The 23960-nt window shown below is 44.0% G+C and overlaps 5 protein-coding genes across 23 annotated transcripts in view; 1 reads left to right on the top strand and 4 right to left on the bottom strand.

Annotated features, from left to right (window-relative positions):
- DLG2 (discs large MAGUK scaffold protein 2) overlaps positions 1 to 216 on the bottom strand; it is a 983885-nt gene extending 983669 nt beyond the window's left edge. For all 10 annotated transcript variants that reach the window (XM_077174030.1, XM_077174027.1, XM_077174034.1 and 7 more), the window contains exon 1: positions 83 to 216. The gene's annotated coding sequence lies outside the window, so the exon portion shown is untranslated. The remainder of the gene's footprint in view (positions 1 to 82) is intronic.
- Positions 169 to 5981, top strand: LOC129117680 (transmembrane protein 126A-like). 3 transcript variants are annotated; one of them, XM_054628513.2, is made up of 6 exons: positions 169 to 308; positions 686 to 852; positions 2263 to 2387; positions 4217 to 4410; positions 5017 to 5131; positions 5720 to 5981. In XM_054628513.2, the coding sequence occupies exons 3-6, from the start codon at positions 2272 to 2274 to the stop codon at positions 5922 to 5924; spliced, it is 630 nt and encodes a 209-aa protein (XP_054484488.1). In that variant the 5' UTR covers positions 169 to 308; positions 686 to 852; positions 2263 to 2271; the 3' UTR covers positions 5925 to 5981. The 3 variants fall into 3 exon arrangements, with proteins under 3 accessions (XP_054484488.1, XP_077030168.1, XP_054484485.1); XM_077174053.1 differs by having other exon boundaries at positions 172 to 308; positions 689 to 852; XM_054628510.2 differs by having other exon boundaries at positions 308 to 426.
- CREBZF (CREB/ATF bZIP transcription factor) lies at positions 3843 to 14298 on the bottom strand. 4 transcript variants are annotated; one of them, XM_077174051.1, is made up of 5 exons: positions 13262 to 14298; positions 12525 to 12602; positions 11097 to 11167; positions 7478 to 7581; positions 3843 to 5142 (listed from the first exon to the last, which is right to left on the bottom strand). In XM_077174051.1, the coding sequence occupies exons 1-2, from the start codon at positions 14188 to 14190 to the stop codon at positions 12554 to 12556; spliced, it is 978 nt and encodes a 325-aa protein (XP_077030166.1). In that variant the 5' UTR covers positions 14191 to 14298; the 3' UTR covers positions 3843 to 5142; positions 7478 to 7581; positions 11097 to 11167; positions 12525 to 12553. The 4 variants fall into 4 exon arrangements, with proteins under 4 accessions (XP_077030166.1, XP_077030167.1, XP_054484296.1 ...); XM_077174052.1 differs by lacking the exon at positions 7478 to 7581; XM_054628321.2 differs by lacking the exons at positions 3843 to 5142; positions 7478 to 7581 and having other exon boundaries at positions 10124 to 11167.
- A 2235-nt stretch (positions 14299 to 16533) lies between these two features.
- On the bottom strand, positions 16534 to 19606 carry CCDC89 (coiled-coil domain containing 89). The gene is given in 4 exon segments (XM_054628097.2): positions 16534 to 17244; positions 17247 to 17531; positions 17534 to 18255; positions 19478 to 19606. Coding segments are annotated over 3 exon segments (1038 nt in total). The 5' UTR covers positions 18225 to 18255; positions 19478 to 19606; the 3' UTR covers positions 16534 to 17182.
- A 2264-nt stretch (positions 19607 to 21870) lies between these two features.
- SYTL2 (synaptotagmin like 2) overlaps positions 21871 to 23960 on the bottom strand; it is a 54350-nt gene continuing 52260 nt past the window's right edge. For all 5 annotated transcript variants that reach the window (XM_077174054.1, XM_077174058.1, XM_077174055.1 and 2 more), the window contains one exon: positions 21871 to 23082. In XM_077174054.1, the coding sequence (XP_077030169.1) occupies positions 22937 to 23082 (146 nt within the window). In that variant the 3' untranslated portion in view covers positions 21871 to 22936. The remainder of the gene's footprint in view (positions 23083 to 23960) is intronic.

The following is a 23960-nucleotide window of genomic DNA, read 5'->3' on the forward strand; positions in this document are numbered from 1 at the left end:
GGAAGGGGGCAGCGGGCGTCCCGCGGGCTGAGGGGCAGGCGGGGAAAGGGCGCGGGCTGAGGGGAGGGGGTCAGCGGGTTACCCCGAGGACTGGGCCCCCCCGCACCGAAGGGGGAGTCCCCGCGTCCCGGCCGCCGGTACAGGATCTGCGCTCAGCCCCGCCGCCATCGAGGAGCCACCGCCGCCATCCGCCGCCCCGGTAACCAGCGCCGGGCCCCGCCCGCCGGCCCGCGGCCAATCGGCGGCCGCCATGCTGGGCCGGCGACCAACGGCCCAATCACAGACGGCCTTTGAGGGCCTTGGGTCATGTGAGTGAGCAAGATGGCGGCGCCCGCTGGTAGGGCGTGAGGTGGGAGGAGCCATGTTGTAGGCGGCGAGAGCGATTCGGTTAGGGCGGCGGGGCTGTGTCCGTCCATACGGCTCAAGGTCGGAGCCTGAGCCCGGCGGGGAGGCCGGGATGGTCAGCGCGGTGCGGGGGCAGCGACTGGTAGCGGTGGGGCTTGAAGGTCGGGGTCGATCCGCAGTTTCCCGGCGTAAGGGTTCTGGCCTGAGCTGGGCCGCGGGGCTTTGGGAGGGCTCCCTCTGCCTCCAGCGGCGCGCAGGGCTCAGGGAGAGGCGCGTGTATAAGACTCAGGGAGAGGGGGTACTTACAGCTCTGTGACGTGCTGTCTGTGGGATCCCAAAGCAGGGGTTTGGGGACTCTCCTCGGGCGGCCTGAAGCGATCCCGGTGCGATCCTGCCCGCTCTGCCCGCTTTCTCCGCTGCTGCCTCCTGCCAAGGCCTAACCGAAGCAGGCTCGGTCCTATAGGTAGGGCTTAGGACACGGCCTTCACGTTATAACAGCAACTTCAGGTAAGTATGATTGGCACAGTAAGTCCGGGAGAATTTCCTCTGCCCTAAAACGTGTAGGAAAAGAAGCACTTGAATCACTAAACTCCAAGTGTTGTCAAGAGCTGTTGTGGAGGGTTGGCCTCAGGTGGCCACCAAGATGCTCATACCACTTTCTGCCCCCTTCAACAGGATAGGGAGCAAGTATGAATAAAAGCTCAGGGGTTGTGGTAAGGACAGGGAGATCACTCACCAATTACCATTACAGTCAAAACAGTAAACTTTGGGGAGATTGAATATACTGTCAATCAAATCAGAATAGGGTAATGCGAAGTAAAGCCAAATCCTTAAAAGGCCTTCCCTCCACCCCTCCCTTCATGTCTGTTTTTCTCTATATCCTCCTCCCTCTTAGAAGTGCAGGGAGATGGAATGGGGGTTGTAATCAGTTCATCATGAGTTGTCTCTATCACTCCTTCCTCCTTGCACTCTTTTCCTTTTCCAGTAGGTGGTCCCTTCCCCAGGAGACAGTTCTCCACAGGCTTCTCCAACAGTAGTCATTCTCACAGGCTGCAGTTCTCCATGAACTCCTCCAGTGTGGGTCCATTCCACAGGGCTCAGTCCTTCAGTAGCAATGGCTGTTCCAGTGTGGGTTCCCCGTGGGCTCACAGGTCCTGCCAGGAACCCACTCCAGCTTGGGCTCCTCTCCCCATGTGGCCACATATCCTGCCAGGAGCCTGCTCCAGCACAGGCCTCCCCCTGGGTCATGGCCTCCTTGGGCATCCAACTGCTCTGGCAGGGGATGCTCCAGGGGCTGCAGGGGGATCTCTGCTCCCCGTGGTCCCCCACAGGCTGCAGGGGCACACCTGCCTCACTATGGGCTGCACCATGGGCTGCAGAGGGATCTCAGCTCCAGCACCTGGAGCAGCTCCTGCTCCTCCTTCTGCACTGACCTTGGGGTCTGCAGGGCTGCTCCTCAAACATGTTCTCATTCCTCTTTTCCAGCTACTGTCTTGCAGCAGTTTTTAGCCTTTCTTGACTTCCCCACACACACCACCACTGTAGCAGTTGGGCTTAGACTTGGCCAGCAGCAGGTCTGTCTTGGAGCTGGCTGGAACAGAGTCTGTCAGACATGGGGGAGCTCCTGGCATCTCAGAAACCACCCTTGCATCCCCCCTGCTGCCAAAACCTTGCCACACAAACCCACTGCAACTGTAGGCTTTCTGATTTATGCCTACAAAGTATGGATTTATTTGGCTGGGCCTTTTTCTTACAGGTCTCTTTGACAGTTAAATCAATTTAAACCTGGAGTATTGCCATGCAAAATAGGGAATGTATTTGTGATTCATAGTGACAAAGAGTCTAAATGTTTATTTGATTCATATTGGGGCTAAATAACTTGGATTACATCTGGGGTTTTTTTTCCTTATGATCCAGAACTTCAAGATGACAGGAAGAGAGTTTCTTGAACTAGATTCTCCCCAGCAAAGACTAATTTTGGAAAGATTTAAGCGGATGGAAATCATACAAAAGATGTTCAATGAGCTTCCTAAAACAGATCAGTAAGTGCTGGCAAAATAAATGAAGAGAAGTGCATCAGACATTTCAAGTCTTGAAGGCTTTTCTTTTTCCTTATTCTTGTATTACAAATTCTCCTTGCAGTTACAAAATTAGTTAATTTTGAAGATGCTTGTTGTTGTCCAGAACAGAAGACTTGTTTTATGTTTTTCCAATATGGTTCTTTCAGTGCTGGCTCTGGTCCTGCCCTGCTGGTTTCTGGCATGTGCTCCCCAGTGCTGAGGGTTCTGTGATGGCTGATCAGCCCTGACTGGCTCTGAGCATTCTCACAGTCCTGTGCTAGAGCTAAAAAATTTTCTAGGAAACTGAAATGTGATTCTGCTGGAGTCATCTTCTGTCCAGCAGGGCTGGCCTGGGGCCAGAACTGAGTGAGGATCAACCTCCTGGTTTCTGCATTTCATTCTGCACCGCTCCCTGTTTCAGGAAGGCGAGACTAAGGTATCCAGCTGGTGGTGGAGGAGTCAGCTAGAGTCCTGCAGGCTCACCAGCAGGGTTCTGTACAGCACAAAGCCAGCTAAATGCCTTCTGGGCCTCACAAATGACCTTTGGGTTGTGATACTGCATGTCACTGCAAAACCCTACTGGACCTGAGCTGGTTCTGTTATGAGCCATTTGCATGTGTGTATCAGCTTGGATAAATTTTTTAGAAATAAGAATAATCAGAAGCTTATTTTATTTATATTTTTTTAAAATAGGACTAAATTGCTGGCTTAACAAACTGCTGGTAGTAACAGAGGGCCTCCCCACACAGGTGAGAAAGCAAAGGCTGCAACTTTGTGTAGGATCTGCTGCCATCACGTTCAGCCTCCAAAACTCCTCCTTCCCCAGGAGAGAAGGGGAGGCAGAACATCACATCACTCAGTAGTGATGTGGTAATGTCTGGATAGAAACTCTGGACTTACGGGTTGCTCAGCCTTGGAAAGAAGTAGCTGCCAGTCACTGGCAGGACTTAGAGCTTGTATCCAAAGGGGTGCTCACTGATGTCTGGAAAGGAAGAGCTACAGTCAAACTGAGAGTTCCTGTTTAGCCAAGCACGTTTTTAACATGAGGGAGCTCAAACAAAAAGCCACAAACCCCAATTCTTCCATCCTCTTTTCTTTTCTTTTGTGCAGTGTAGCAGTTCTGTATCTCACTAAGTAGATTCTGCTGGTCCTGGGTACATTAATTTGCTTTGTTTTGGGTACTTAAATATGCTGCTAAAATTTTAATCTCAGTCCTCCATATTTATTAGCATGTTTGCCTGTGTTTCATTGCCTGTGATTGTAAAGGTAAAATTTGAATTTTCCTATTCAAAACAAGAAATAGTTGGTGTCCTTGATGTCTGACATTTTTTGTGTTTAAAGTGTTGTGAGATTAGCAAGTACATCACCGAAATCTTTTCTGTAGTGCTTAATATTACTCAAAACATTAAAATGTAGAAGAATTATAAGTAGATTGACTTGACTTTTTAAAGTTATATTTTATTGTATATATATTTCCTCATTTCTTTACAGAAAACATTATCATTAGAAACATGCTTATAAGGAGAGCTTTAATGAAGTTTCCATTAAGTATAATAATGGGGGGAAAAAAATTGTAGCAACAGCTTCTCAACCCATCACTTCACTCTTGAAGTGTGTGTAAACTCAGGCATATAACAAAGGATGCTGCACTGGCTGCTTTTGGAAGTAGTAGTTACTCTCCATTTTGCATATTGAGAGATTTATGTCCCTTACCCCTTGTTGCAGGATTTTCAGAAGAGAATTGTAGTGTTGATCAAACTAAACTTTTTTTACAGTTCTCAGCTGCTGAAACGACTTCCCTTCTTTCACAGGAACCTTTGTAATCATGGAAAATACTTCCTAGCAGCAAATTCAAGCTTATGTGGCTTAGCAGCAAATAATTTCTTCAGGAGCATCCTACATGTCAGAAAGGCTTCCCTGGCGTCTGCTATTCCAATGGCTGTTATTCCATTTCTTTCAACAGCAGCAATTTATGAAGCTTTTGTGTATGACCCTTTATTTTCAGGTAAACACCTCTTTATTCCTTTTTTTTTTTTTTGAAAGGGCTTTGCTTTCTGTACACAATGTAACACTAGAAGAGTTTTTTCTTCCTGCAGAACAGTGCTCTTAAACTGTTGTGGTCTTGAAAAACTTCAGTTTGTAAAGCAGAGTTTGAAAAACAAAATGCACTGGACAGCAGTGAGTTCTCAAAGTGGAGTGGGAAAGGAGATACATATGTTTATATACGTTTCTGAAAAAGTTATTTTACACATTACTTATTTTCAGCATTTTTCACTCAGTCATGCAAAAGTGACTCCAACAAAGCAGTTCAATTTCCCCCCATCTGTACAATTTCATTTGAAGGTCAGCTTTCGAATGATTAATTCCTCATATGTTGGAGTGGGAGTGATTGTTTTTTGGTTTGTCTCAGTTTTTGTTTTGGGACTGTTTTATTGTTGTTTTGGGGTTGTTTGTTGTTGTTTTTTAAAAGAGTCCTCCTTTATAATTTTTTGACCTGTACAGCTTGGAAGTTTCTGTCAAGAACCTGTTTTCAGGTTCTTGCATGCAGCTTATAAACTGATGTGGTGGAGGATGTGTAGATGTTGACAGTGAAATATGGTTTGCCACGCAGGTCAGCTGAACTGTGAGGTCTGTGCTGTGATCAGAGGAGGATTAGTAGGTGCTGTTGTGGGTGGCTTCTATCCCATTTTCCTGGCTATCCCCTTGAATGGAAGCCTTGCAGCCAGGTACGTCTTATCTGCAATGTATTGATTGAAATGTATTTATGGGTAAAATGTTCCGCTCTCAGTGTAAATTCTGTAGATATTTGATCTGGGCACATTTGTCTTCTTGTAGACATTTAGGATGTGGAAGGAGATATACATTAAGGTCATCTAATTACAAAATGAAGTTTGTAAGAGCTACACCAAAGTGAAATAAGATCTGCAAAGTGATCCATGGGGAAGCCCTTGTGTTTAGCAGGAACCTTCCAAGTCTCCCAGGCTGTGCCTCAGTGTGAGCAGTGGTGGCTGCCATCCTGCCACCACTGAAGGTGGCTGGACAGCCAAGAGACCTCAGTGACCCTGGGCAGTGCCCAGCAGCCAAAGCTCCTGACAGGTGTCATTCTGTGTGGTTCAGAGCACAGCAAGGGCAGGGCAAGGCTTGGTGAGACCAGGGCATGGTCAGGATGTTTTAAAGCATTTATGCAGAGAGCTCAGTACCACCAGGTGAATTTAACATAGGAGAAGAGAAAATTACTGTCTACATAAATATTTATGTTAAATCTTGACACTTACATGGATAAAAAAGTTTATACCACTATTTCTATTGTTTAGGTATATGTCAACTCCCTTGCCAGGGAAAGAAAACCTGTTACGCTACTGGCTCACAACTTCTCAGCCTGTCTTTAGAAAGATGAGTCTGGGCATACTGGTACAGGCTCTCACTGGATTATATCTTGCCACTAAACAGCACGGAATATATATCAAAATGCTGCTGCAGATGAACAGTAGCAGGGATCCTGAAGAGCTACCTGAGTGAAGTAAAGCAACTTTTTTATTGCCTTGGATAAGTAACCATAATAAACAAGAAAAAGAAGTGTTGCTGTGTCTTTTTAATACAAAACCAGTCTCTGCACTAGCATTTTTGAAGTTTTGAACTTAAGTGCCGGTTAAACTTTTCATGATGCCCAGTTTAGTGTACACACTTAAATAGCAGACAGGTGTGTTGCTTTGGAAATGGGAGGCAAGAAAGCATTTATAGTCCCGGCTTAATGTTTGGTTCTAAGGTGATGCTACAGCTTTTAGAAGCTGTAAAAAATGAGTATTCTTGAAAAAGAGGTTTTTTCCTTCATAATGCAAACCATAGAAATTTATTAAAAAAACCAAAAAAACAATAAAACAAAACCAAAAAAAAAACCAACCCAAAAAACCCCACAACCAAAAGGGGGAAGATCAAGGCAAGGTTTTACTAGAGATCTACTCAAAATCTGAGTATTTTTCTCCCTTTTCCCCATTCAGCTAGCACAAAACTTCTGTCACAAGATTATCCCATTTACGCTGTTAGATGGGTCACACTGTGGAGAACAATTTTATCACAGAGTAATCAGGAGTGATAGTCCTGTCAGGCTTCCTATCATATCAAAAAAACAGCCTCTGGCCTTGTAACCATTTTGCCTTGAAATTAAGTCTTTTCCTGAAGGATGGGGCTGTGGTGAGAGGCCTTTGAGGGCCAGTGCCATTACTGGGGTATCTCAGCTATGTCTAAGATCAGTGGTCCAGAGTAATGCATTTATGAGTCAGGTGTGCCTTCACACTGGTGGCTGGACGTTCTAGAGCAATATAAATTGCAGCTCTCCTACTGCATGAGGGTCCTTAGTGTATTCTGCAGTCTGAGCGCTAAATCAGGAATTCTACAGAAGCAATACTCCCAATCTAATGTATGGTCTTAACCTGCCATAGGTGGAGGTTGGTAAGGCAACAAGTGCCAAGACAAGAGGAAATGGCCGCAAATGGTGCTAGGGGAGTTTGAGGTTGAACATCAGGAGGAATTTCAGGAATTTAGTTTCAGAAAGGCTTGCTGAGCATTGGAATGGACTGCCCAGGAGGTGGCAGGAGTCACCATCCCTGGACGTGTTCAAGAAACCACTGGATGTGGCACCTGGTGCCATGGTCTAGTCAAGGAGCTGGTGATAAGTAAAAGGTTGGACTTGATGGTCCTGGGGGTGTTTTCCAAACCTAAATGGTTCTCTAACTATAAAAGCTGTACAGTTACTGGTCAAGAGTCACTTCAGTAAAATTCTAGCATCCCCTGATGCACATGGAAATATTTATTAATGAGAATTAAGAATTCAACATTGCGACCTTTACTTGAAAAGGTTAAAACTTATTCTGTAATGCTGATGAAAATATATTGAAGGAGTTTTATCATCTTTATCTACCTTTTCCTTAAAAATGGGTCATTACAGCAGGAACATGACACATTCTTTATCTATACCCAGGAGCAGTAGCAATACAGTCTCTGTTAGGTAGAGATCATTTCACTTTCTTGATTCAAAGTGTTGCTGTGTCACATGGTGTTCCCATCTGCCTTACCTTAATCACCCCGACTGGAGATTCCCAGGGACCAAGTATTTTACATGACAGTGCATTGTCATATCTCCGGAAGCCACCAGACTTTAACCAACAGAACCACTTACCTGTGATAATAAAAACATAAAATAAAGGTGTTATTGTGCAATAGTATCTTTAAGAATGACAATGATTGGCTCATTGATTATTGTGTTTAACATTATATAGTTAAAAATGCTATAAACAGATTCTAGTGCTTATTAAAGAGTGAGATTCAAAAGGATCTTCCCTTCCAAATACTACTTTCATTTTGGTATAAATTGAAGTGATAATTATCCTCAGTCACCAAAATGCATGTTCTGATGTTTAGTGGTCTGGCCTGGACAAACCATATCCTTTTTAGATACTTATTTCTTCAACTGAAAGGTGAAGATTGTATATTAAAAAGAAAAGTTACATTCCTCAACATTTTAGTAAGTTGCAAAGACTGATAGTTGTTTCCAGCATCACTGATGAGCACACAAATTGCAGGTGTGTACTTTACATGTTCAGTACTAGTCACATCAAAGGTCAGCTGAGCACTCCTGAGACTAGAAAGGTCTAGAAAGGTGGTGTGTTTGTGAACAAGGAAATTTTTCAGTTACACCTTCTGTACCTCTCCTTAAACTATTGAGGGGAAGAAGTGTTCTCAGAATTCCACAGGACAGCAAGATGCTATCCCAGTTCTGGCATGCACACATGTGGAGGAGTGCCTACACAGGAATCTGGGAATGTTCCTTCCATTCCCTGTTTCATACACAGGATATGACCTATCACCTACAACCCCCAAGAACCAGTCCTCAGCCTCTGACAACTGTAATAAACTCCCCACAAACACTGAGAGAGAACAGGTGTTAGTTGGATTCTTTCTTCCACCATTGTGGTAGAAACAAGCCAGGCACAGGCTACATATCCCACAGAAAAGACTTCAGGCTACTCCAAGTCTGAACTATGGCCAAAAGAATGCCAAGAATAGCTACAGATAAGAGCCAACAGAAATACTAAAAAAGCTCCTTTTTTCTTGCAGATGCACCATTCTAAATGCTGTGTCATCATTACAATGTATTCTACTTCTGCAAATCCTCCTGGTACATATGCAAGTCCTGCCCTTGGCATCCTCCTGCTAATGAGCACAGGCAGAGTTATTTCTCCACATCCGCATATCCCACTTAAACTGGGTGGAAAAAATGTAGTATCAGCAGCTGGTAATGTGCAATTTTTGCACAGGGAGTTCTTTTAAACAGAGTCCATTTGAACAGCTCCCATACCTAACATATCCTTCAGATATTTTACAGTGTAACTAATAGTAATACAGCCCTATAACCAGAATATTGCTGATTCCAGAAAACCTCCTTAACTACAAACACCAGAAAACACAGCATTTTAAAAATCAGTAAATGTACAAAGGGCCTTTGGATTTTGCCAAAGATCTCTGTGTTTCACAGGGAAAACTGATTACAATTTTGACAAATGGCATGAGAAATCTGATTATCTGGAAATGCCAAGTGCTGGAACATGGCTCCCTGCATTTCCTTTGACATCATCTCTCCAGGCAGCTAGATTACAGAAGCAACGATTTGTTTTTAACTCCCAGGTGCTGCAAAGCTCTTCAGAGGAAAGAAAAGTTAATTTAGAACACTACCAAGAGTCACAACACCAGGATCAAACTCCAAAGGACTAAAGGAGAACTGAGCATGAAATTGTTTCTGATTTTAACACTAAATAGTCTTCAAGTGACTCTGTTGAGAAGAAAAGAAGGGTAAATGCAGGTAGCATAGCTGTGCAGCTGAACACTGGCAGCACTTGGTTCTGTGGTACATACAATTTACCAAACATATTTCAGTGCTGAAACACTGAATTTTCTACAACTAGATGCCAAAAAAGGGAGAGCATGCCAGCATGCTTTTACATTTTTATGCAGTATTTTTTGTGAAATGCTCCATTTCATGAAGCTGCAGACCACTTTCACTGGAATCCCCTCATGCTAGAAAACCAGTGCACTATTTTAAACTGTCCTCTACAAATAAAGCATTTAAGATGAACAGAAATCTGAACATACAGTACATGGCCCACTCCAGAGCCATGAAAACGTTCTGTCCTTCCAGCACTGTCAAACCTTTTGTTTTTAACACTCATTCTGGTGCTTAGTGTGGAAAGAGCAATTTGATGAAAGATTGTGATTCAAAAATCATTCAGCATGTAATTAACCAGTCATGAAACTTCTGAGCCTAAAAATAGAACAGAAAGGAGGAAGATGCCAATAAACCACAGAAGGGTTTATGTAAGTATTTTACTCCTCCATGGTACATTGGTCAAATATATCCATATTGATAAAAAATTAAGAACTATGAAATACAAGAAGTGCTGATTCTCAGAAGTACACCTCTATCTGCAGTTCAAGGAATAACACCTTTGTGTTGTCCTCACCACAGAATTACCACAGAATTATCACCACATTTAAAGACAGAAGAGCAAGAACATTTCTCCTGCATACCCTAATCCATTTTATCTTGTTTTCCAGCTGATGACCCAGAGACAGCAGTAACATTTTCCCTTCTGTTTTACCACTTTGTTAAAAGAACCAAGTCATTCATGAAAAGAAAAATGAAGAAAACATTTGAGCCCATAAACTGAAAGATCAACAAGTCTGATTTTATTATGATGTTGTATTCTTATCTGAATGGCACATAATTACAAAGAAACATTTACAATATATTTTCAAGTATTAAGTTATGTCATTTCAAGGCTTTCACTTCAAAAAGCTACATTAATAATACACCATACAGATAGTACAGTTGGTTAGTTTCAAATAACTTCCTCCCTTCTATTTGGTTTAAATATGATTCAGTAGGCACTAGAAATGCCTGCAGCCACTGACTTTCTTGGGACTTGACCTTGTTCTTGTACCACAATACATCATTTTGCATGTCAGAAAATCAGCTGCTCTCAGACACAGCCACAGGTCATGTCATGACAGAGCATTGTGCAGGTTCACAGCAGAGGCCAGAAGAACTGTCCCTGACCCTGCCATTCAGCAGTGATGCGACAAGAAAGAATGCATATTTAATTAACTTAAAAAACACTCCTACACTGAAGTAGCCATAAAAATGCCACTGGAACATCCCATGCTTGCTACATTAGTGTTTCTCTTTTCCTCAAGCACATTAAACTGAAAAATGAAGCACGTTCATGAGGTCTGAGCTAGGCAGGTTGAGATTAGGTTGAACCTAAATTATTTCCATTATGCATATCAGTCAGTGCAGGTCCTGATGGTTAACTCTGACTCCTGTGCACTGGTATAACCCCTCAGTTACAGCAGAGTTACCCACAGTTACCCAAGTTAAGACTGAAACTTTGAACAGCCCTGTTGATGCCACCACAGAGGTGTAAGGTCACACATATCCCACTAAGTCTCTTTTGTGCTGGCAATATCCCCTGAACAGATGGAATTCTGCATACAGTGGAGTAAAACCTGTTTGACAGACTACTGCCTTTTTAAAAAATCATCTCGGATGACAGTAAATAATCCCAGCAATAAACTTCTTTTTTTTAACCAAAGACAGCAAAAGCCCTGTTACCTCTTTATTCTCATTTCTTATACTACCTTTTAAAATAAAGCAGGAAATGTGGCCAGCAGCTGGTCCCGTCTCTTCTGCCCCAACACAGCTGAATCCACTTTAGCATAAAGAAAAACAAGGATGCTAAATACACATATACTTTATCACACAGTGATGTTTCACAAAGAAAAATCAATCTCCTTTTCTACTGATGAACACGTGACAGGGTCTAGCACCAATAACGCAAATGACTGGGAGAAAATGCTTTCACCTACTTAGCCTTAAACACAAAATTTAAGGCTTTAAGAAACAAGACTTCAGAAACACTAAATAGCACTAATATCATTTTAAAAAATTATAAATTAATCTGTTTTAGAAAAGTATTCTTTGTGAAACCTCACTTTACATATTATCATTTTCACAATCCTTCTTCCCCCAACTGACATACATTTAAACAACCTAAACATTATAATACAACTGAAAAAAAGAACCCACTCATCTTTTGTGATAGGGAGAAACACTGACTACTACAAGAAAACACACACTATTTTTTGTCAAACTATTTTTCCTCCTATCTCAGGAGCAATTATGGAGCATTTTTCATATCATTAGCCTCAAGACACATATTTGCTCATCCCCAAACTGTGCTTAATTATATCAGGTTATAGATTTCTGGATACTCTAAGAGGCTGAATTAAGAACTCTACAGTAGAGTTAAGCACATGCATATACATGCAATATTTTTAGAATTTAAAGCTACTCTGAAGTAACATAGGAATTTCAGTGTGCATGGGCACAGAGATTTACTTTTGGAAGGTAAAGTAATGAGTTACTTCAATGCACTGATTCTTCAAACCTAATTCTCCTTAGAGGTCCGTGCAAGAGCAACTCCTCTATGTGAGGACTCCTCTGCAGTGATTTAACCAGTGCTCAGGCTGTTTCATCAGGTAAAACTCTGCACTGTGAATTAGAGCCAGCTAGAGAGGGGCTTTTGAATGGTTCTGTGCATCCCTAACACTAGACAGCATTTTAAACCAACAGGTCACAATTTCCTTTCCTTTTTTTCATTCAAAAAGCAATTTACTTAGACTTTTGGGACAGTCCCCTGTAATAATAGACTATAAATGTCACATCCCCCTTATAAGCATGTTTTCCTTTTTCCACTCATCACACACTTGGTTTAATAGGAAATTTCTATTTCAAATGTATGAGCAGTATTTTAAAATTCAAAATGTAGTTCCTGTATTGGCTACTATGTAGCCAATGTAGTTGTTTCAAAAACAAAAAAAGGAAAACAGCTAATGAGACTGATGTGATTGTAACCTTTACTATAAATTGTCATCCAGAGCTAGAAACATTTTGGCAGAGTAGGCCAAGGACCAGAGAAACCATTTTCTGAACCAGTCCTTATGAGAGACTGGGATAAGCAAAGCAAGCTGTCTGATACCACATTATGGGAATATATTGATCCTTACCAGGTTGCGAGGTGGAAAACGACTGTTCTTTAACCCCTACACAACGGAGCCTGGCAGGGCAACCACCTAAAAGAGAAACTGTCAGAGAGGTTTTAATAGTAATGTATAACTGAGATGCAGTACAATTTTATATGCATGCTTTCTTTTGCCGATCATTACTATTTTCTTAAGTCTGTCCAGTGACGATGTCATAATGGAGTTTTTGTTTGGTTTTCTAAGCAAGCATTTTCGGCTCCTCAGGATAAGCAGGCTAGACATTATCTGACTCAAGACCGGGTAGTCAGCATTATCTTTACTGCGAAGCGGAGCCGAGCACACCTTCATGCATCAAGTCGGCATGATCTTTTCACCCAAGTGCTGCGAACGGGCTCTGGCGGCACCTCCGCGTGTGCACCACGCGCGTGTCAGTCCGCACGACCACTGTCGCACTGCTGCACGCAGCTCTGCGCGACTCCCATCGCCAAACAGGCTCACACCACTACCGTCCACACGCCAGATTTACGGGACCTTAAACCAAGGCCACCGTCTGGCTCCCAACGTGCCGTTCGAGAGAATTTTTGTTACCCTGGCCACTTAAGTAAGCGCCAGGTTCCCCACCTTTGCATCTCCCCCAATACCACCCCATCACCACTGTATGGATTCTTTTCCTGCGCACCATCGCCTGCTTCCTCCGCCGCGACGCGAGGCCCTTACGGGTGAGAACCCCACGAGTACTTGCAGCAGGTACTTGACCCTACATTTTGAAGGAGGCCGCTGCCCGCCGAGCACAGATGGAGCAGAACTCCACCGACACCTGATCCCGGTCCACGTGCAGGCAAATCCCGCCGGGGGCCGCCCACTCCTCCTCCGTCTCAGTCACCGCCGCCGCCTCCTCCAGCCCGCGAGGCCGGGAGCTGGGCAGGGCGTAGTCGTGGTCGCTGCTCTCACCGGCGGGCTGGAGGTGCTGCTGCTGGCGGCGGGGGCTGCCCGTGTCCCTGAAGAGGCTGGTGCTGAGCTGCAGCCCGCCGGCGCGGGTCCCGGCCAGGCGGCTCAGGAGCTGCCCCAGCGCGCTCTGGTTCGCCAGCACAGCCCGCAGGTAGCTGCTCTCCCGCTCCAGCTCTCGCAGGCGGCGGCTCAGGCCGCGGTTGCGGTCCCGCAGCTGCCGGTTCTCGGCAGCCAGGCCCTGCAGACGGCTCTCCAGCCCCAGCACATACTGCTTCTTCTTCAGCCGGTTCAACCGCGCCGCCGCCGCCGCCTTCAGCCGGCTCCCGGCCCCGCCGCTCCTCCGCCCGGGCGCCGGCGGCCGCGGGCCCTGGCCCGGCGCGGGCAGCGGCTCCGGGTCCCCACAGAAGCAGTCGCTCAGCTCCGCGTCCAGGTCCCAGTCCGGCCGGGCCGCCTCCAGCAGGTCTCCCAGCTCCAGCCCCGGGAACCAGTCCTCTTGCTCCCACACCTCCAGCGGGCCGCCGGGCGCCTCGGCCTCCTTCTCCTGCCGCCGCGGCTCCGAGGCGCCCGGGGGCTCCCGCCGCGGCGGCGGCTGCGGTTTGGGCCGCGCGGGGCCCTGGTCCCCTTCCCCGCCGCCATCCCGCCCTCTCGGGGCCTGCCCCGCTCCGGCCAGCGGCCAGACGGCGCCCGAGGGGCTGGCCCCGCCGGCCGAGGCCGCCAGCAGCTGCGTGAGGCTGTGGCGCATGGCGGGAGCGGGGCCCGGCGGGACGGGACGGAGCCTGAGGGCAGCGGGCGGCGCGAGGCTGCGGCCCGGCGCTCCCGCCGCGGGGGCTGTCGGGAAGCGGCGCGGGGGGGGGGGAGCGAGGGCAGTGGAAGCGCCGCGCGACTGCGCTCGCGCGCGGGAAAGCGGCGTCAGGGAATGGCGGGAGGGGGAGTGCCACCAAATGTGGAATATGGAAACGTTTTCTTGAGAGAGGATGTTCTTTGACGTTTGATCTTTGTATACATTCAAGCCCAAACCACGAGAAGGGAGATCCGTGGAACAGCGAGCAGCCAACGAGCTCTAAGGGATCTTCAGGTGTTAGAAGGACAAATGAATTATCACTAGGGTTGCCTTGTTAAGGTTTAGGGCTCAACGTGTTTCAATGACCTCAGACCTAGGGGGAGGTTAACAAAGCTTGGGAAGAAGGATGTACTGCTGATAGTGGACACAAAGAATGCAGAATTTGCGGGCCACAAGGACATCGGGCAGAACTCCCACGATAAGGAATAAATTAATAAACCCAACTCGGCAACTGTGCTAAATAAGTTCCGACTGAGTAAAACATAATTCCAGCAGGGGGATATCCCAACTGCCAGCTCATGGGCTACCGACCCCAAAAAAAGAGAAAGATTGAGCATGCAAACTAATTAGCGAGAGAGAATCATTAACTGATAGAATACTAATTAATAAGAGAATTAGGTAACTTATAGCTTCTAACACCAATTCCCTTGTTTGCTACAACATAAATAGTAAAAAGTTTTGATAGTCGGTGTGTTTGATTTGTGGAATACCACCAAGCACCCAGGCTTGTGCAAATCTGAAATAAACGAATGTCTCACATGTGTAATTACTGGCTTGTTGCACACCAGGTAACAAATCCAATTTCTGTGGAGAGCAGGGTGACAGGTGTGGGAGGCTGGGCATGTAAGGGAGATGTGTGTGGTTTGGGTGAGGAGAGGTGTGTAGGAAATGTGGGAGTGCAGGAGGGAATGGGGGGCAGTGACAAGGGGTTTGTGTGTGAGGCAGTAGGGGGGAAGGTCTCTCACACATAGCTATTGCCAAAGGGTGGGAAGGGGATTCCCTGAAGAGTGCAGAATGTGGGGTCTTTCCCACCACACCCCATGGCTGTGGCAGAGGCCTGTGGGGCTGTTTTGTCACACAAGTGAGCAGGTGTCCTCTGCCCAGATTTAGAGTATTTAGGCACCTGGTTTCAGGGTCCCTTGCAGTGACCAGAGGGATACAAGTGCTCCTCGTTGTCAAGGGATGAATTCAAACAGAGCAGCCAGCTCTCAGACCAAGGGCACAGTGTGTGACGTGAGTCAGTTGGGGTTTACACTATAGCTGCCAGCACTGAGATTAATGAAATGTGTGTGGGGTGGGCACCTCAGAGCAGGGGAGTATGGTTAAAAAGTAGGAGAATGTGGTCCATAAAACACCTGTGGAATGACAGTTGTAGGAGCCAGGATCAGAAGAAATGCTGTGGTTCATCTCACAGCAGGTAGTAGAGCAATACTTCTCATCTGGGTTTGCCTGGGTTCAAGGGTTGTCCAGAGTTCAGAAGAAAGGCTGCTAGCAGCTGCTGCTTATGTAGATTCAGAATCACAGTATGGTTTGGGTGAAATGGACCCTAAAAATCACCGAGTTCTAACCCCCCTGCCTTGAGCTGGTAAACCTTTCACTAGACCAGGTTGCTCAGAGCCCCATCAGCCTCACACTGAATACTTTCAGGGATGGGGTCATCCACAGCTCCTCTGGGAAGCCTGTGCCAGAGCCAGAAACCACATCTGGTTCAGCCAGTCTTTGAGTTGGTCACTGGCTTCCAGACCTGCTGCTTCTGATCATTTCTGTAAATTATCTCAATAGATACCAAATCTGATACCCTGCTGTGGCTCATAGATACTCAGGACCAAGAAATACTCAATCCCTTTCCTAGATTCTTGAGTTATCCCAAGACATGTGGCAAAGAACTCGAGGTACTCTGGAGGCAGCTGCCTACAGCCCAGGTGGGGGATGCTGTTTGGCCCCTCATGGTGGTTGTTTTGGGTTTTTTTTTTTTTTGTTGGGGACTTAAAGAACAGAGCTGAAACTCCACAGCAAAAATCTTCCTTCTTGCCTAGGAGACCAGCAAGAGAGAGTGGGAGGTCTCTGGATCCCACAGTGCTGACAGGAAAGATTTTTCTTTTTGTCAAAAGCTGCCAGACGTGCACAAAATGGAAGAGTGTATCACTAATATTTATCTGCATGAAACAGCTAAAAACAGGAAAAACACCCTGGTGGAACATGTAGAACATCGTCCAGTTCCAAAGAACAGATTGAAATAACCCAGAAGTCTTGACAATTTATTCTGAGCTGAATGGGGATATAAATACTACTCTGGCATTAAATAGAGTTTAAATGACTGCAGAAATCTGTAGACTACTAGAAAACTATAAACAGTAGTTTGCTTGAGAATCAGTTGTCATATGATATTATTGGATTACCTGTTAAGTTCCTGAATTTAGAGAACTGCAGAGATATTGCAAGGTAGGATTTTCTTGGAGCCTCAGAGCCTCTTAGGTTCCCAGCCTCTGCTGAACTTCAAAGCAGAATCAAATAGAAAAGGCCAAGAGTTTGAGCTTTTGGTCATCTTGAAAAATAAAATGGTTTTAACTAAAAAAAAAAAAAAAAATGAAAACCTATGATTCAGCAGAGGTTAGTACTAAATAAATCAAATTCATATTTCATGTTTTCCACCCTATCATTCATGTCACATCATTGACTGGTTCAATGGTCCATGTTCAGCTGTAAGAGTGTAGTGATTTACTTTCATAAAGGCATAATGACAAAAAGGCTACAGAGCTCTCAGTGGAGGAGGGTTTAAGCTGGTGAGGACAGTACAAAGAAACCAGAGGATGGTCCCATGGAGAGGAACAAAATTCAGGCGTGTGTTACCACAGAGGCACCTGTTAAGAGGAGAACAGAGAAAAAACTGCAGTTATGCAACAAAGTGATGGAGTTTGATGTTCAGAGCTCTCTCTTTAGTCAGCAAATCCATATGTGCTTTCTGTAAGTGTTGAACTACAGCAGGAGTTCATTGTGCGCCTGCTTGCTGTGTTCTAGCTGTCCTTGGAACTCTTGAACCTTCAGATCTTTGTCTGCTGCTGCTGCTGCTGCCTCTTTCTTGAGGCACCTTCCTGCTCTCTGCATGGCTTCCTCCACAGTCTCTAGCTTCTCCTCCAGCTTCTGAATCTCCTGCTCCTTATCTTGCAGAGCTTTGCTCCTCTCCATGGCCAGGTTCAGTAGCTGCTCTTTCTCTTCATGTGCCCTTTCCAGCTTGGCCTGCACTCACTGCTCTGAGCCCTCTCCTGGCTCTCTGCCTGCTGGGCCCTTGCAGCAGCTTGTTGGTGCCTCTCCTGTAGGACCTGCAGCTGCCTCTTGAGTGAATCCACCTCCTGGGCGTAGGCATCTGCTAGTTGGCTCTGAGCTTCCAGCAGCTCCTTCTCTCGCTCCTGGCCTCTGTGACTCTCAGAAGCATATTTCTCCTGCAAGGAGCAGAACTGCTGTGAGAGCTTCCTGGCCTGGGCTGCCAGCTGGAGCACTTCAGCTTCCTTCTCCCTCACAGCCTGGCTGAGGAGTGCTTCCCTGTCCTGCCGCAGGCGCTTGCTCTCCTCCCGCAGCTGCGGGTGCTGTTTTTTGTGCTCATTTTTGTACTGGATCATCTTTTCATGGTTTTTGACCACATCTGTGAAGCACCCCTCCAAATACTGAATACACTGGGTCTGGGTTTTAGTTTTCACAGCATCCTCTCCCCTCAGTTTCTCCAGCTCCATGTTGAGCTGTTCCAGGTCTCTGCAGTGTTTGTGTGTGTCATCCACTTTCCTCTTTGGTACAGAGACAAGATGATGATGCTGTTCTAGGTGTCAGAGCAGTAGCACCTCCTCACTCTGCTCCTTAGAGCTCTCACAGAGTTCCTCCAAGCTTTTTGTCAGATCTTCCACATCTTTGCCTGTCTCTGGATCACCTGTGGAGTCAGCCATACCTGCTCCTGTCTCCTAAGCCATGGAGCACCTGTCTCATGCAAAGACAAGACAAAATTTTATAGTGGCTGCTTCTGTTACTGACACTCAGCATAATTAAACAGTGCCCTGTGATTGTGTGGCCAACACTGCTGCCATAAGCTGGTGGTGTTTCTCTGGAAGTCCAGAGGAACTGATGTGGGGGAATAGGACCTCCCAAAACCAATGTCAGCTAGCAACTACACAGGCCTGCTGCCTTCCCCCTCCTCTGGTTCAGAGTCAGGCACACTGAGACTCAAGGATGCCAGACTCTGTGAGCAACAGCTAAGAGTGTGGGCTTACTATTTATGCAAGCCTATTCATTTGCTGATGACTAGCTTAGCTAATTATTCCTTCTCGAGGCACTGCTGTTGTAGCTACAAGAACTACTATTATATTTAGGTAAAAAGCTTGTAAGTGATAAAGCTGTAAATAACTCCTTACTCAATCCTTTTCCTCTGCCTTTATTTTCTCCTACAGCTCTGTATTGTAACTGCAAATAAAACACAGAGGGTTACGTCAAACTTTTAATTTATTTACAAGATTTCATTGCTATTTAAAAATAACTGAATAGCCTTATACTGTGCTTAGAGATTTATGAATCAAGTAAAAGAGCTATACAATCTTAATAAATAACGAATGCTCTGTGATACTAAGCCTCTGTGTCTGGAGAAACAGTTCCTCAACTGAGTTTTCACACTGATCTGCTAGATTGATTTAGACATGTAATTTTAAAAATCTGGTTCTTCATTTAAAAATAAGGGAAATATTTCTATTATATATGCACCAAAATGACTATTGATGCTGAATCACACAGCATGCTACCCAGACATTTGAAAAATTAGCCTGCAACTCATCTACAAGTTTTTCATTTGGACGCAGACCTGAAACAGCACATGAAACAGCACATTGATAATCAGGTTTTGTGAATTCCTGAGCTTTGACTAGAGGTAAAGATAGGATGAGGGAAGGATCCAGCTTAAAGTAAGGATGACAGATAATGTACAACAAAAATGAATAAACTCCTGTGAAGCACAAAGCATTTCACAGCTCTGTAGCAGTGACTCCAGTACAGACACCAGCTCTTCCTCCACTATCCTGCACTCTCTCACTGCTGTTGCTGCCTTGGATCCTTTGCAAATAATGGAGGAGAGGGGAAAGGACTTAAAGGTTTAGGCCATTCAGTGGAAATACAACGAAGAGCAGGGTTTAAGAAGAGAAAACTATTTTCTTACCAGGTATTTTCTTCCTGCTGTCTGTTTGTTGTCTCTCCTAATGTGAGGCTCTGTTTCCATAGAGGTAAGATGCTGAATCCAGTCACTCCAGAGCTCATGACCTCATCCAGGCTGCTTGGAGCCAGGCCAGCCCCACCAGGGTGGCTGAAAGAGCTGGCAGTGTTTCTTAGCAAACAAACATTGCTGACACTCTCAAAAGCACCCAGATTTGGAAAGGAAAGAGAATTTCCACAAGCTTGAAGAACTCCTCGTCCTCGGCTTACATCCTGCACATGCCAGAATCAGAATAGCAGGCTCTGACCTCAGAACAGACTGAAGGTCCATGGAAAGTAAAGACAGACCTTGCCCTGAACAACTCGCAACTTTATTTAGCTGCTAATAAAAATCTGGCCAACACGATAGGGAAGGGAAAAATAAATGCAACTGGAAGAAAAAAGTCAGTGCAGGCTTTGCTGAATCCTCTGGGAAGGGATACAAAGGAGAAAGAAGAGAGTGCTGTGGGTAACAGACATGAAGCACACAAGAAAAGGAGGGCACAGGACAGGTTTCAAAATGGGTGAAACCAAAGCAGTGGGAGTTGCTGTACCAGCTCAGGTTTGCAGCCCTACTTGCAGCAATGGGAGGTTTCTGAACACAGAGCTCAAAAGGAGAGCTGGGAGTTTGAAGCCTGCTTTATAGGAAGTGAAAACAGTGTAATTCAGAAGATATACACACATGTATATATGCATATACACACATATGTGCTAAAAAGCAAAATAAATCATGGGCTAAAAGAAAGATGAACTTTTAACATGAAGGAGAAGAGAGAAAGGAACTGTTGTGTTTCTGCAGACAAGAATGAATACATAAAGATATTTTAGGAGTGTGGCTGCTTTGATTCTTAATTCCAGTTCACCTTTATGACAAAGCATAGCTATTAATTTATCAAACTGCCCTTTAATGAGTAGCTAATTATGCACCTTTAAAATTTTGGTTATGGATGACTAAAGGCTTTCCCTTTGCCTTGAGAACAAAGTAAATAGTTTCTTGAAACTTTTTGTCTTAATCAACTTCCCAACTCACATTTCTCTGTCAGCATATTATCATACTACTGAAGTTAGGGATTCTGTACACGATGAAAGGTATTTAAAATCTGGGGAGGAAGTTTTGTACTTAGGGGACAGTTTTTGTTACTTGTCTCAGTTTCTTGGTTAACCTAGATGAGTACCTATGTCATTAGTTAATCAAACTAGTTAATTACAAGTGCAATATGCAAGTAAATCTTGCATTCATGTTCAGGTAGCTTTTCAAAATTTGAGATTTGGTCTATTAGTGAGGTGATACAGAGAGTCTTTTGAGATACCAGAAAAATCCTGTGTCAGTCTCTAGGAGGACTAAAAGAATAGCAAGACACAGAATGTCTTCTACTTGATCAGAAGACAAAGAGATTGTCACTGTCACAAAATAAACATTTTATTTTCATAGCAGTGAAGTTTAGGTATAAAAATTTGGTAGAGTATAGAAGACAGCAGATTACATGACACTTGTGGCCCACTATTGAGCAGCCCTTCAATAGTGACTTCTGAATCAGTTGCTGGCTTTGAGGGTCCTGCAAATTTGGAGGCAAAACACAGGCAGGTCCTGCAAACGTGGAGCCTTAAGACCACATCTCTACAATTGAGCCTAAAGCTGATTTGACTTCACAATGTATTTGAGCTTCACAGGAGATAAAACTGCAACACAACCATTAATTCTGTGAAACTGTAGGTGATGTTCACAGCAACCTATATTTTCAGATGAAAAATTTATTCATGTAGGGAGCAAATACAAATAAATTAGGTGCCTCTTCTTTTTCAGAATCACCATCCTATCTGGAGTGACTCTTCAAGAATATAGAATCAAAGCAGCAGCTGTACCATTTTGGTAAAAAGACATTGTTCTGAAGTGTCATGTACATGTGTTCCCTAGTCAAAAAGTGTTTTGTATATATCTGGCAGAGTGGAAGCTGTAGCAGTTACCAATCTCATACAAAACACCTGAAGCAGGAAGATATCAAAGACTGGCAAACTGCTTTTGACACTTGTAGACTCCACAGACTGCCTGGCTGATGAGAGAGAAAGTGGGTTCCCTGGAAGGTTGAAGAGCATCTTTCCTTGTTTTCCATTTATAGTGTATAATATATACCAAGTAGCATTTAAATTTCTATTATTAAATCAAGCAATTGCATTAGAAGTGTGAAGAGCTCCCTTCTCCCTCTACTCTAACTGAAGTGAAAGATTTCAGCAGCTTTTAGACTTATCTGGAGTAAATAATTGTGCATTTATTTTCAAAAATGTTTTCTGTCTGCATTTTGTTATATTGCATGCTGAATGGCTAACATAAACCACTAGAATTTAATAAAAACTGAATTCCTATTTAGTTTAAATAGGCTGCATTTATTTAAAAAAAGAAAACAAAAGGAATATATTTTGTATTTTATGTATGTATCTACCAGTAGCATGCATTTCTACAAGTTAAAACTCTCGTCTTATGTCCTATGCCTCAAAACTAAGCAAAGCCCACCACAGTCCTCCCAGTCTCCTAACGGTGGCGCTGAAGCACAGGTGAGTTCAGTTCTTGCAAAAAACCCCAAACTAATGGATACAGGTACAAACAAGTGCACTTTGGAGAATAAATACCCAACATTCTTGTCATCACTAAAATTGGCACATTTAGATCCTTTTGAGTAGCACTGGAATAAAAAAAGTTTCACCTTCACATCTTCAGCACTTAAGACTAAGTATTGTATGCTAACAAGATGATTAACACATATATAAAGCAAACCTTTTACAACCCTGATTTTTTACAGTACATTGGAACTAAGTCCTCTGCACCTTGTAGAACAGGACATCAACAGTACCACTTCATGCCACACTTCTTTCATTGGGGAAGTAACTTTCATGTCCTAGAAATGTACAATTACAACTAGAGGAACTTTCAAAAAACTAAATTCTTCATGGCCATATTCCATGCTGGTGAGATCTAACATGGCATAATGAGGATACAAATACATACCAATGAGCTTTAACACTAATGCTGCTGTCTTATCAGTAAGGCTTCAAGAACAAGCCAAGCAATTTACAGAAACAGTTGACTTGATCTTATATTTCTGCTGGTTATTGGGATAATTTAAGGGATCAGAAATGCTTCAGTTAGACAACACAGTCATCACAGCTACCTCTAACACTGGGTTCTGTAAGCACCTTCTTTCTTGAAGTTGTTTTCAGTGAATAAGAAATTTTAAAATCCCTACAATTTACATAACAATCTGTAAGCAGATGTTTGAAATACAAAGTGACATCTGACAGCACAAAACCAGAACAGTAACAGAGCAGAAGCTGTCAAAAAAGCTACTACTGTGTTCCTCTTCCAAGTTCCACCCCCATGCTTTCAATTTAATTCCCAAGGTCTCTTTTTGACACTAACAAATAAAAGTCCACCTTATTTAGTCAATTTGGCAACCATAAGCATCCTGAGAGGTAGTGTATCTTCTATCCAAGTGTTTGGAGAGTTCATCATCTTCTCCCAAAGGGCAGTTTCATCTGAAGTAGAATCCATCCAATCTACCGTAGTTCCATAGCTTTTGCCTAGAAAAATGTCAGTTTGAAGAGAAAAATTACTTAATAGGCTGCAGAGTTAAGCACAGGCAATCAAATTTGCCTGCTCTAAAATGGTTGCACCTCCTTAGGTAGCTGACCTAGTGGTTTGGAGATCCAGTTCTACATTTTTACTCTTGAGCAATTATGTCAAATACAATTAACAACAGTTTCACACAAATTTTGTCATCTTTGTCCAGATTTTTTCCTTTTTATTCTTGGTCTTTTTGTTACAATCCCAAGGAGAAAGATGCCAATTGCCCATACATCTGAGAAGACTTAACAATAAAACAGGGTACTGATTTCGTACTGAAATGCAACCTTGGGTACTCTAAAATTCAAATTAAGGTTTATTATTCTAATTTGTAATTTAGGTTATTCTGGTGAGCCATGCAAGAAATTAATTTGTGAAGAGTAGCTTGTACATTGCATTTCTTAAGAAGACTCCAAACACATGCTCCCCTTAGATCAGGGAGCAGAATGGAAGGGGCAAATAGAAGAATTGTTGCATTTTTGCATTTTCCTGTTGCTATATTTGCACATCTTATTTTGCCCTTATGCTAAAAACTTATTTGCATTTATAATTCAGTATCTTCCAATCTTATCCTGCATTCCTGATCTATCCTTTTATTTCCACCCACTGCTGTCTTTACACTATGTTTTTGCATGAGTAAGCTTGCAAGACATTATCAGATTTCAGGTGCAGGAATACCTTAATCTTGTACTTTAACAGTACAATGTATGGCCAGACAAAGGTTTGTTTCTAATATTTCTCCTTGTCAGTCATCCTAACCCTCCTAACTTGACTATTATTTACATTTCAGGATCTGTTCTGAAGAATAGGTACGTTACTGAACAAAACTGTTCAA

This window comes from Agelaius phoeniceus, chromosome 2 (assembly GCF_051311805.1).
Source record: "Agelaius phoeniceus isolate bAgePho1 chromosome 2, bAgePho1.hap1, whole genome shotgun sequence".
Classification (NCBI taxonomy): domain Eukaryota; kingdom Metazoa; phylum Chordata; class Aves; order Passeriformes; family Icteridae; genus Agelaius; species Agelaius phoeniceus.